General features: G+C 43.3%; 2 protein-coding genes across 9 annotated transcripts in view; one reads left to right on the top strand and one right to left on the bottom strand.

Moving 5' to 3' along the window:
• The first annotated feature begins 641 nt into the window (after positions 1-641).
• CYB5R2 (cytochrome b5 reductase 2) lies at positions 642-7832 on the top strand. The gene is made up of 9 exons (XM_082284002.1): positions 642-738; positions 835-981; positions 1625-1697; positions 2729-2835; positions 3747-3876; positions 4623-4706; positions 5223-5308; positions 5900-5999; positions 6966-7832. The coding sequence occupies exons 1-9, from the start codon at positions 688-690 to the stop codon at positions 7136-7138; spliced, it is 951 nt and encodes a 316-aa protein (XP_082140128.1). The 5' UTR covers positions 642-687; the 3' UTR covers positions 7139-7832.
• Positions 7261-11984, bottom strand: part of PPFIBP2 (PPFIA binding protein 2) — a 94525-nt gene continuing 89801 nt past the window's right edge. For 6 of the 8 annotated variants that reach the window (XM_082284000.1, XM_082283996.1, XM_082283995.1 and 3 more), the window contains 3 exons: positions 11510-11680; positions 9904-9969; positions 7261-9245 (listed from right to left, as the gene is read on the bottom strand). In XM_082284000.1, coding sequence (XP_082140126.1) covers positions 9174-9245; positions 9904-9969; positions 11510-11680 — 309 coding nt within the window. In that variant the 3' untranslated portion in view covers positions 7261-9173. Of the gene's footprint in view, positions 9246-9830; positions 10056-11509; positions 11681-11984 lie in introns of those variants that run through there. The other 2 variants (XR_014226522.1, XM_082283997.1) reach the window with 2 other exon arrangements.

The following is an 11984-nucleotide window of genomic DNA, read 5'->3' as shown; positions in this document are numbered from 1 at the left end:
GACATAACAACCCCATTCTCACTGGATCTTCCCGGTTTTCTTTTCGCCCAGCTTTGTTTCCCTTGCACTTTTCGAGAAGTGGCACGAGGGCAGGTTTATTTCTCAATTAGGAATCCATTTATTGCCATGCATGGGGTGCACAGAAATACCGCTATTTCTTCATCTGAAGTGACTAGTTCGGCTTTGGCGCCCTCCCTTCCTTTTCCTCACAGAAAGGATTGTTAAGCATCGGAATGGACCGCCCAGGGAGGTGGTGTTTCAGGAAAGACTGGATGTGGCACTCAGTGCCATGGTGTGGTTGACACGGTGGTGTCCGGTCACAGGTTGGACTCGGTGATCTCAGAGGTCCTTTCCAAGCTAATCGATTCTGTGAAATCAAGAATTCGGCTCCCGGGGCAGCCTGACCCGCCCGGGCTAAGGGCGGACCGGAGCCCTCAGCAAGAGCCCGGCTCCAGCCCCCGTCCTGCCCCAGGCTGGACCGGGAGGAGGAGCCGGGAGGAGGAGCCGGGAGGAGGAGCCGGGAGGAGGAGCCGGGAGGAGGAGCCGGGAGGAGGAGCCGGGAGGAGGAGCCGGGAGGAGGAGCCGGGAGGAGGAGCCGGGAGGAGGAGCCGGGAGGAGGAGCCGGGAGGAGGAGCCGGGAGGAGGAGCCGGGAGGCGGGACCCGAAGCGGGCCCTGCGTGGCCGGGCATGAGCGCGGCTGGAGCGGCGGGAGCCGCGGGCGAGGGGGCCGCCATGGAGGTACTTGCGGTGAGGGGCCGGGCTGCGCTGGGGCTGGGGTGGGCTGTGCCCTCACCGCCGCCGTGCCCTCACCGCCTGCCCTTCTCCTCCTCACAGGGAGCGCCTGTGGCCATCGCCGTGGCCGTGGTAGCGGCGTCCGCCCTGCTGCTGCTGCTGCTCCGAGGGACGGCGCGGAGGCCGAGCGGCCCCGTCACCCTGCAGGACCCGCTCGCCAAGTACCCGCTCCGGCTGCTGCACAAGGAGGTGACCGCGGCTCTGAGGGCTGTGGGGCATCGCGGCTCTGAGCGCAGTAGGTCCACTGGCCTGAGGGGCTCTTGGCCAAGGGTTGCCCCAGGCATCGAATCCCCAGAGCAGGGCGCAGAGCCCCCCAAGGATGGCTGTGGCCCCTGCAGCCACCCTGTGATGCTCCCAGGGTAGGGCAGGATGCGTAAAAGCGTTTATGCCACGCTGCGGACTGTTGTTTCCCGGTGCTTTGCATGTTCAAGTCGTGGCTGTGTTTTTCCCTCGATTCCAGTCTGGGTGCACCATGAAGCAGGCCCGGCAGCCTGCGCTTCTGCACGCCCTGTCTTGCCTGATCTTTGGCCACAGGCATGGAATGTGCTCACTGGCCTTGGGCACAGGGTTCCCTGGTTTTGTCTATGTGAAGGCGCTGTAGGGATTGTGCAGGCAAGCAACAGTCGCTCCTTGTGGAAGTGAAGAGGAGAAAGCTGCTTCTACAACTCTTGGTTTATTTAAACTTTATTTTTCACAGCCGTTTCTGTGCCCTTTCCCAGCATTTGCCTTGCATGCTAACAAAGAGCAGGCTTACTAAAGCATATTGTGTTGAGTAGAGTTTGAAATTCAAAGTAGTGGTGATGCTGACCTCATTCTAACTTTGGTTTTTTAGGAAATCAGTCACGATACTAAGAAATTCAGATTTGGGCTACCTTCAACAAATCATATATTAGGATTACCTGTAGGTAAGTATTGGAAGCAATTATTTGTATTTCTGGTTTCTCATAGTTCTTGGACTTCTGACTGTTAGGGAATTTAAGGCCCAGCAAAGCAAGGAGCTGAAAGTTGCATCTGAATGCTGCTGTCTCAGAAATGTCAGGTTTCCCAGAGGGGGTTGTATTTCTGATCTTTTGTGTGTGCTTTGTCCAGGTGTGTGGTGTAGATTAGAAATGGAGCAGTGAAACTGAACTGAGCCTGATGGAATCCATCACCAGTCAGGATATAAGCAAGAGTGGTATCTGTCAAAGCTTTTTCATATTTCTTACTTGCTTCCACCTGGTCCCCTCAGTCTGTTGGCAATTGCCCTCATGGTTTTGGCAAATACAGTCATGCTTGTCAATGAGAAACTGCTGCCTGGGAAGATGTTGAAATATTTAGAGCCTTTTCTGTGCATGCACTTACCTTCACACACACTTCCATGCATCTGGAGTTCTGTGGCATGAATTTCAGTCTAGGATTGGCCTTCTTTCCTGAACCCTGGCACACTGATAGCACTGAACCTTGGACCTTGAATCAGTGATAATGTCTGCAGGGGGACGTCTCTCTCCCTGATCTGCAGATGTGGCTCTGTTTGTTCTGCCCTGTTTGGCAGTTCCCTGTGCTGTATGACAAGTGTTGGGGTCACCCCATTCCATGCTGTGTGTCCTTGCATGGTGGCTGTCTTTCTCCAAATTCTCTTCTGGCTTGTATGGGAAAGAGTAATGGAACTGTCTGAATTAACTAGAGAAATGATAAACTAACTGAGATGTACCCTCTAGTGCTTGTGTTTATCCAGATTCATTCTTAGGAATAAGATCCTGAAACTGTATGACCATATTACTTCCTGTGAGATCCCTGCTCTGTGCTGAAAAAAGAGAAGAAACTGCACATTTTGTACAGCATTTACATGGCAGAGATTTTCTCTGTCATTGCATGCGTGGCAGGTTACAATACCTGCCTTTCTCTCTTGTCCTCCAGGGATCACAAACATAATCAGATTGCAATTCTTTCTCCCCAGGCCAACATGTTTACCTTTCTGCAAAAATTGATGGTAATCTGGTGATTCGAGCCTATACCCCAGTTTCCAGTGATGAGACAAAAGGTTATGTTGATTTAATTATAAAGGTAAATTTTGTTTTCCTTTAATACAGATAAGTTGCTAACTGGAAGGAGGGCAAGTACTTCATTTTAGTGAAATGGTTTGTTTTGATTTAGTCATCAAATTTCATCTTCTTTCACTGAAATTTCATTAAATTTCATTTTCGTCACCATGTGTATCTGCTGTGTGGCACTGAGGGATGGCAGACGTAGAGTAGATGGAGAAGAGAATCACTTCCCTGGCAATACTTTAGGAACTTCCCTAATATCTTTTATTAGGCAGCGCATGAATACTGATCTCTCTCCCTCAAGATGCCTGTGCTGCTGCTAATGCTTACTGCTAACAGCTCTAAGCAGAAAACAAGTAAAATCCTTTAAGCTAGGGGATGCAGGATTATCTGATCCCAGGACTTCTGGATTTCCTAATCCTTTCTATGATAGAGTTTGTCTTTAGGCAAAAATCCAGGTTTTTTTTGTGCATGCTCTGTTCTTCATGTTGTAAGTGTGGTGAATTGTTATGAACTGCTTAATGCTTCTTATGTGCCTTGCAAGCTGAGAAAGCTGTTGTGTGGCTGAGTGTCTGGCAAGGTCTTAAGAAGGAAAAGATGCAGCAATGCTGTTTTCAGACGGAGCAGCTACAAAAAAGGGGTGAGACATAAGGCAATAGTGAAATGAGGGCACCAGCACATAATCTGCCTGCCACCCATTCCTGTTATCCTGGCTGTTTGTAGGGAGCAGAGGGATGTGCCCAACAGCACCTTTTAGTTATTTTGGCTGCTTCCTGTTGCAAGGCTCAAGAGACAACTGAGAGCTAAGAATTGCCTCGATTTCTTTCTCAGGTGCTGAATTTCAGGCCTGCAGTATTGTGTTCTACAGTTTGTAATACTGTCTGCAGGAAAGTTAGTGGTTGATAACGTGCAAGTAATTTGTTTTTACAGGTCTACCACAAAAATGTGAACCCCAAGTTTCCAGAAGGTGGGAAGATGTCCCAGTATCTAGATAACATGAAGATTGGAGATACCATTGATTTCAGAGGGCCAAATGGACTCCTTGTCTACAAGGGGACAGGTACTGTGACACAAAGGTGGGAGAGAAGAAGGGAGTTATTGGTTATTTTCAGTGGTGTTTTATAAAACTTGACAACTGTAGAGAATCTTTTTTTTTTTAAAGTGGAAAAGAGAAAAAACACCTTTTCTAGACATGACCATGAGCCTGTCAGAGTTGACATGATAGGAAAGAGTACTTTGTACTTACTTTGTGTATGGAATAACTAATACTTGTCTCACTCCTGGGACTGTAAGTCTGAAAAAATTGCTATTGCATTAAATGACTGCGAAGTCTGCACTGGAAATAATACCTCAGCTATACATATGGAGGGAGGTGCTCTAGATGTTTTTTAAGGTTGTGGCCTAAAATACCCACTGAGAATCTCAGTGCTGTTACTGAATAACCTGCTGACTGAGAGCCAGCTCCATTTCATAATTAAACCAGGTCTGAGTTGACTGTGGGGAAATAAGCTCAGAGAAGTAATCCTCTTGTAGGATACAGGTAAAAGATTTTGCACTGATCTCAGCTGAGAGGAGCTGTGCACTTAAGTCTCACCCCAGAGGGCCGAGTGCTCAGCACTTCTTTGCATCCTGACCTCCTGTGATCAGCAATCTCCTGATGAATCTGTTATATCTCAGAGGAAGTGAGGGATTTCCAAATGATTTACCTTAGTTAATTGGTCAGCTCTAGTAATTTATTCCCATGGAATTTGTACCCATGTTTGTTTGGAAACTAATGTACCTAAAGGTTTTGAATATTTCTTCTAGGTACCTTTCTTATCAAGCCTAGTAAGAAGTCGGAAGCAGAGAAAAAGTTTGCAAAGCACCTTGGGATGATAGCTGGAGGAACAGGTAAAACTAATCCCATCATATGGAGTGTTTAGACACTGAAAATGTCTTTATGGATATATGTGAGGACTATCACTACCTTAGTAGCAGAGCACTTGCACCTGCATCTCTTTTCATTAATTTCTTTTTGTGGTGGCAGTACTGAGGCATTCCACGGCTTGAGTTTAGTCCTGGGGAATAGCAACCTGAGGGTTTGAATATTGATTTACCTTGTGACCTCAGAGAACTCACTTCATCAGTGACAAAAAATATTTTAGGACAATGTCTTGAGGGTAAAATGATGTGATAGAGAATGCTGAAGAGAAAAGCCCTGGATACAAGAATTGTGGGTTTGTTTTGAAACCATTTATTATAATAGAAACCCCCAACCTCTGCATTTGGTGTGGATTAGAAATCCAGAGATGTGTAGCCCTGTGCAAACCAGGCTTCCCACTGAAGACTGAAGGAAGGCAGCATTAATATTAAAACTGTAGCCATAGAAAGAAATACCCATTTTTTAACAATTTTGGTTTTTAACAGGAATAACTCCTATGTTGCAGCTGATCCGTCAGATCACAAACGATCCTAAGGACTCCACAAAATGTTACCTCCTTTTTGCTAACCAGGTGAGTATTCTGACACATCTGTTTGTTCTTCTTTAATGGCCCACTTGTTTTTTGCTGGCCTCTGAGCTTTTTAAACTGATGGCACATATTTCATACTCTTTCACACTTAGGTGTCTCCTCATAGTTTCACTGAATTCCTGTATTTGGGAATAAATGCTGTGATCAGATCCTGATCCCTCTGCTTATCTTACTCCTTCACTGGTTTCAAGGAAACAGGATTTGTTTCCACTAATCTGTTTGTACAGTTAACCTTCACCATACTGGTCCAGGGTCATATTTTCCAGGCCCAGGGATAAATTTGCCAGGGTCAGGGACAAATCCAGCTCATTGTGATTTTAGCCTGGATTAAAAAGTCGTTCTAATTGCCATCTTTAGGACTGTGCTTAGGTGGCTGCTATGAAGCCTCACAGTTTGTTCTTAATCTCAATTTACAGAAGCCTGTAAAGATAAAAGCTATCATGGAAGGGGGAAAAACCAAATTACTTTCTTGGTTTGCATTAATTTTTATCACTGCATTTGTTGTGAATGGTAGATGAGTTCCCATCAGAGGGCTCCTGGGATGGTTTGGAGCTAAACAGACTCATTTTGCAGACAGAAAATGATATATTGCTGAGAGCTGAGCTAGAAGACATTGCCAAGAGGCATCCTGAGCAGTTTGTGCTGTGGTACACACTGGACAGACCTCCAAAAGGTAGGGACACATGGAAATGCCTTGGCTCATCCCTGTGCAACAGAGGTTCACTCTTGCTCAAGGGGACAGCAGAGTGGTATCAAGTGTTCTTGTCTTACACTTTGAGACTCCTCAGAAACAAACCTTACCCTTCACCCTGTTTTAAAAAGTGATCTAAACCAGGTGGGCATTACAAAGTGTGAACTCACAATTAACCTCAGTTGGGTCAGGCATGTGACTCAGTGCATCTTTTCATGTATTTCAGTTTTTGGGAATTATCATCAAAAGTTCAGCTCTGTTTTGGGTTATCTTCCAAATCAGGTTGTGTTAGCATTTTGTTGGCATTAAATTGTTTAATACCTGTAAATATCATGTACATATCTTTTGTTTTGCAGCAGCTCCAGATTAGATTCTGGTGAAACAGAGCTGCCATGTGTTTAGATAAAGGCATCATTTTCCTACCTGGCTCACTTCAAATGGCTGATGCATTCAATACTACTACTGCTTGAAATAGTTTAGAATGAATTTCTTCTTTTAATTTGTTTTCTCTTATCACTAAGCTACATGGCAGAACTTTTGTTATCACTGAACTTTGTCACTTCACCACTCTATCTCAAAAAAAACCCAAACCAGAATCAGTGGAAAAATGTGGTACAAGTCTCAGTACCTCTCCTTGCCACTGGGTGACCTCCCCTCACTGGAAAAGCTGATTCACTCTTCCTTTTTATTCCTACCTGCTCATTTCTTTTATATTTTATAATTTATTATTTTAAGACTTCCATGTCTCATCAACCAGATCCTTGTTATCTATAGGCTTATTGTCCCTATGGAAGGGGATCACTAGGTTTGAGCTGAGTGAGAAATTTAACCCTCTCCTGGCTTGCAGTGATGGTGCAATAACTTGATTCTTCAGCTACTTGGTGAAGTTTAAAGAGATTTCAGCCTGTACAGAGGTTCAAACTAATTGAATTAATTTCTTTGTTCCAGAGTGGAAGTACAGCTCTGGCTTTGTCACTGCAGACATGATGAAAGCCCATCTGCCTCCCCCTGGCAGTGAGACCCTCATTCTCATGTGTGGGCCACCACCAATGATTCAGTTTGCCTGTCAGCCTAATCTGGACAAACTTGGCTATCCCAAGAGCAGTACATTTGCTTATTAACATTGATGTCACCTGATACCTTTTTTGTAAGTACTGCATATTTTTCTACAGGAACAGTTGATGTGTAGCTGTGCAGCATTTTTGTGTGTGTGTCTTTTTTTAACCCCTTGATGTAATTTCTGGGGTTTGTAACTTCAGAATTACCTTGTGTATTTTAGTACTAAGAAGCTGAGAATTCATCTTGAGTTGTATGGAAGTTACTTAGTCTGACCTCTGAAGTTAGTATAAAACATTAATTCTGAAGAAAAGAACATTAAGATCAGAGGACATCCAGCTGTATTTGTGTTAAATCATTCCACAGTCAGCAAGAGAGAGGGGAACATCCAGAATTTATTCATAACAGTCAAAAAAATAAGCATTTCTACCAATGTTATGCTAATTAGGGTTTCTTACTACATATATTTAAAAAAAGAATCGTTTTGTAGATTGACTATTCACAGCCAAGTTAGCACAACAACACACTGAGTTTTAAATACAGCACTAAAAGAAATAGGAAATACTGTGTTTGGAATATCCCAGGGCTGCTGGAGCAGCCAATCCCATTTGCAGTGCTGTAACAAGTCAGTTGGCTAATTAACCTAACAAAGTATTTCACATGCCCATGGCACCTGAGCTGCTCACTAGCACTGCCTGCATTGCCAGACTGGTATGTTTAATACCTTTTATTAAACATTAAACATTTATAGTTTGCTGATGTGTAGACTTATTTCTCATTCTTCTGGATTCTCCTTTTTTTTATTTCAGTTTTCAGTGACTGGAAAGAATTTGCCTTGATTGTACCATTTTGGACAATAAAATCATGTGTTTAGGTTCTTATACCTGACCATACAGTGCAGGCAGGGTCTGTTATGAGAGATTCATGAAGTGAGGACTGGGATAGATCACCTGTAAAAAATGCCACATGTGGCTTTCAAAAAGCCCTTGCTGCATCCTCTGGACAGCCCTGGAGGTTCCCTCTTTATTTGGGAGGGTTGTGGCTAGCAGTGGCCTGCCCTCAGGCTACGTTAGAACCTAAAGCAACACCCATAGCCAGCAAGGAGAGTAATGCAAACCAGCCCTGTACAAAGTCCTTTTCCCTATAATTAAGGAGACTGTTTTTCTGGCATTTGTCTCTTTACTAAGAGAGCTTGTTAATAGCTCATTAATACATGAGACAGACATGTAAACAGATGCCACAAGTAACTGCTGCTGTAAAGGTGCCAGCTTCACCCTCAGCCCCCCAAGGAGTAAGAGGCCATATTTCCCTCTGATGCAGTCCTGTCTAGCCCAGTACAACAGCAGCAGATTTATTTTGTCAGGTGTTTTAAAGAAATAAATCATTGTTTTATTCTGGTACTTTCCTGGTAGTCTCAGAGTTACAATTTCCTGCTGCAGTTGTTTTTGCCTTAGGTAAAGATTTGTGAACATGGCAGCTTGTCATCCTAATAAAAGCAAGGGCTTGATGGACAGTCCTATATTCCATTCTTCCCATCCCACAGTGCCCTGACTTAAGTAAAAAGAGGGCAGGACATGTGCTAGTGAAAGGGAGGAGAGATTGAAATCCTTTCTGGGGACCAGTCTGGCAAGACCCCAGGAGCAGGGAGTGAGCCATTACTGCTGGTCTCACCAGCATCCCTCTGAATTTCCAGGTAGCTCTGATGAGCCCACATGGTACAATAATGTATTAATGATTCCTGCACTACAAGTTAATTATAAAAATAAAAAATTACAAAAGGTCTCTCAGATAACAATACATCAACGTACCATGTAAAAGACAACTGAATAAAAGGGTAAAACACTGCCGGTCTTGGCTTTCCAGACTCTGGATATGAGTCCACTCCTCTCCCACCACCTGTTTCCTATTACATTATGTGGAAAAACAGCACAGAGGAGAGTTACCTGTAATGTGTGGCTACACTGACAACAGGAAATGCTACGTGGGAGGTGGGAGGTGGCAGCAAAGAGGGAAAGCTTTCCTGCTCCACAGCATCCAGCTGCTCCTGGCCACTCCCGACAGGCATGAGGTATGAGTCATGTTCTTGGTCATGCTGAAGCATCATCTCCAGTCTTCAAAGGTCGGTGTTAAAAACCTGCTGTCATTCAGCATTTCATCCTGGCTTAGGAGGGTCTGAAAGAACAAGATGGGGAGGAGTGAGGGTGTTTGGCGAGAGGCCTGTGCTCCCAGAGACACAGCTGCAGTGAGATCAGGCTCACAACAGAGGGGGTGAGAGCCACACACAATCAAAGGGAATTTCTTCAATATAGCTTTAAATAAACTTTGCTTGAGGAAATTCTTAAGAGATTTTGTGTGTGGCATGCAACTCAACTGTATCACACAACTCTTCATTATGTCTTTCAGTCACTTATTTTTATTTTTTAATAAACTAGCTTCTATGGAATGAAAAAGCAGAAGTGAGGTGTTTTGTTTTGTTTTCCACAGAGTTTTAGCCCATGTAAATTTTCAAAAGTCTGTACCTCATTCCTGGCCTTTGCTGTGACTGAGGTGGTGGTTACCTGCAAAATCTTTGAAGAATTGTTTTCATTTAAGGGGATGAATATCTGTCATTGGGTCAAAGAGACAGCAGAGTTCATGAAAACTTAAAGAGGCCTAAATGAAGCTTAATTTCTGGAGCAATTTAAAAGCAGAGTTTTTTGTACTGAATATCCCACCAGGTTCTAGAACAGTGACCCACTCACTCTTAACTACCACCAGCAATGACCAGCTTTCAGTGAGTTCTAGCAGAACATATTTGTGGCTTTAAACCAAGAGAGGAATGAGTACGTACCGTAAGGTGGGTTATGCCTTGGGAAAGAGCCCCTATTTGCATTACTGTGCCTTCTGAGTGTTCCATCTGTAAAAGCAGTCAGGAACTAGTTCAAATCAGACAGTATGTGCAATTTTATTCACTTTACATGCAGCTTTGGGAGGAATCTGTGCCTGGACAAATGAAGTTGGGGTAAGTTTAAAAGCTCCTTAACAAAAATGCCTCTGTGCTACAAGGTATGTGAAAATGCATTTAACAGTAGGAAGAGTGGACCCTGATTAAGAAAGATTGATTCCATGAAACTTGGCCTCTAATTCACAAGCAAAAAGAAAGAGCTTAACTGATATTGTCAATACAAAGTAATATTTTCCAACTGGTCTGACACTATTTATAGTTCCGGTAGGCTTCTTTCACAGGCAAGAAGTCCTTGATACAGTCCTACCGCTTTTTACATAGAAATGTTACCAGTTCTAGGGCATTGCGATTTCCTGCATGGATGACATGCTCAGAAATCATGCTTAATAGACAGACCATGCTCCTAGAGAAGAATCCAGTCTTTCTGTCATGCTTGAACAACTGCACAGTGCAAGTTCTTGGCTCAAAGTTAATGCATTCCCTCACAACTCTTAGCTGAGCAAGTGGACATCCATACTTAATCACGGTCAGGGTTTGGTATTCTCCCTAGGCAGGAGCAGTACATTGAAAGAGCCCACGGTTAGCTAATGAACATAAATGTTAGATGCACTAAACCATGCAAATGAAAAAATTACCTTCACAGTTAGTCTTTTCAATGTTGTGACCATTCTCTTATCAGGCTTAAACTGTTTTTATGTCACTGGAGAATGGGCAGTTTACTGTAGCTGCCTCTGTGTGGCTCTTGTGTGTTGCCAAAGTTCACACAAGGCTCCAGGAACGCTCCGTTTTTCAGGGTTTACATCCCTTTACACAATAGCAAAGTTGAAATAAAATTTGGTGTCTTTTAGTCTTCATCATTTGTCTGTATGTTGTCTAGACAGTTTCATTCACAAGTTCACTACTACATAACAAAAGTGAATTAACTATTGGTTTATTAATAATTTGTTCATTCCTGATGCATTGTCTTCACATAGATTGTCTAAGCAGAACTACTCCCCACTGTACACAATGAAAGAAAAATTCAGTTGGATTCTCTGATTACTGTAAAAAATACAATCCAGTTGTACTTTAATATAACTTGATAGCTTTGTACAAATTTGTCCAAATGAATTCATTACATTAAAAACCACCCGTAAAGATAATGAAAAAAATAGTGTGCCATACTAGGATTATGAAAGCTAGAAGTACAAAAGTCTTGTGTTTACTGCAGCCACCCCCTTGACTGACAAAATACCTTGATCTTCGCAGTGTAAAGGTGTCATAGTCCTGAAAAAGGGCTTGAGGATGGATGAGTTTATTATGATGTCGATTTAAAAAAAATACCCCAACATTCTTAGCTTGGAACTCTTTCCAGTGTCCACAGCCAATACTTTCTCAGTGAGTTCATGCAGATGTAGCAAAGAATTTGTAATAGGGGAACATTTGGTTATTGGCAAGCTTTGGAATGCATGGAGGGGATGAGATGAGCATGGCATCAGTCTGTCTGTCCCACCTGATCCAGTTCCCTGTCAGTGAAAGGACTAAGTCCTTTGTAGCCACCATAGTTTTTTGAAGTACCATTCGTAGCAGCTGGGCTTGTATCCATAGGACAAATGTAGTCTGTTGATTCATCAAACTTCTTTTTTCTTAAGTTTCCAAAATGCGAAAATCCAAGTTTCTTTGGCTAAAACAAGGAGTCAACACAAGTAGTTTTGAGTAAGACAAGTTAGGTTGTTCTTCAAGCACTCAAAATCCCCACTTTTCATTTACTACTATACCCTGGTCATTCAAGTACACAGACTGTGAATTAACAATGTTTGTTTTCAAATGGGGAGTTACAGTTGATGTTAGATGCACTTACATGGTGTTCCTTCTAAGAAAAGACAGAACAGATTGCATGCTTGTTACAGGAGCTGATTTAAACAGATACATAGTAAAAGCTTTGGTATCTAGAAGTAAGGGAAATGTAGCACTCCTTCTAGAATTCA

The sequence above is a fragment of the Coloeus monedula genome (assembly GCF_965178545.1).
Source record: "Coloeus monedula genome assembly, chromosome: 6".
NCBI classification, from domain to species: Eukaryota; Metazoa; Chordata; class Aves; order Passeriformes; family Corvidae; genus Coloeus; species Coloeus monedula.
The sequence above is the reverse complement of the archived record's forward strand: the minus strand, read 5'-3'. Positions and strand labels throughout refer to the sequence as shown.

Bases quoted from the DNA above. Each gene is read 5' to 3' on its own strand.
- CYB5R2 (XM_082284002.1), top strand. From the start codon at position 688: ATGAGCGCGGCTGGAGCGGCGGGAGCCGCGGGCGAGGGGGCCGCCATG. The intron at 739-834 runs GTACTTGCGGTG...TCCTCCTCACAG, and splicing joins GCGAGGGGGCCGCCATGGAG to GGAGCGCCTGTGGCCATCGC. The intron at 982-1,624 runs GTGACCGCGGCT...TTGGTTTTTTAG, and splicing joins TCCGGCTGCTGCACAAGGAG to GAAATCAGTCACGATACTAA.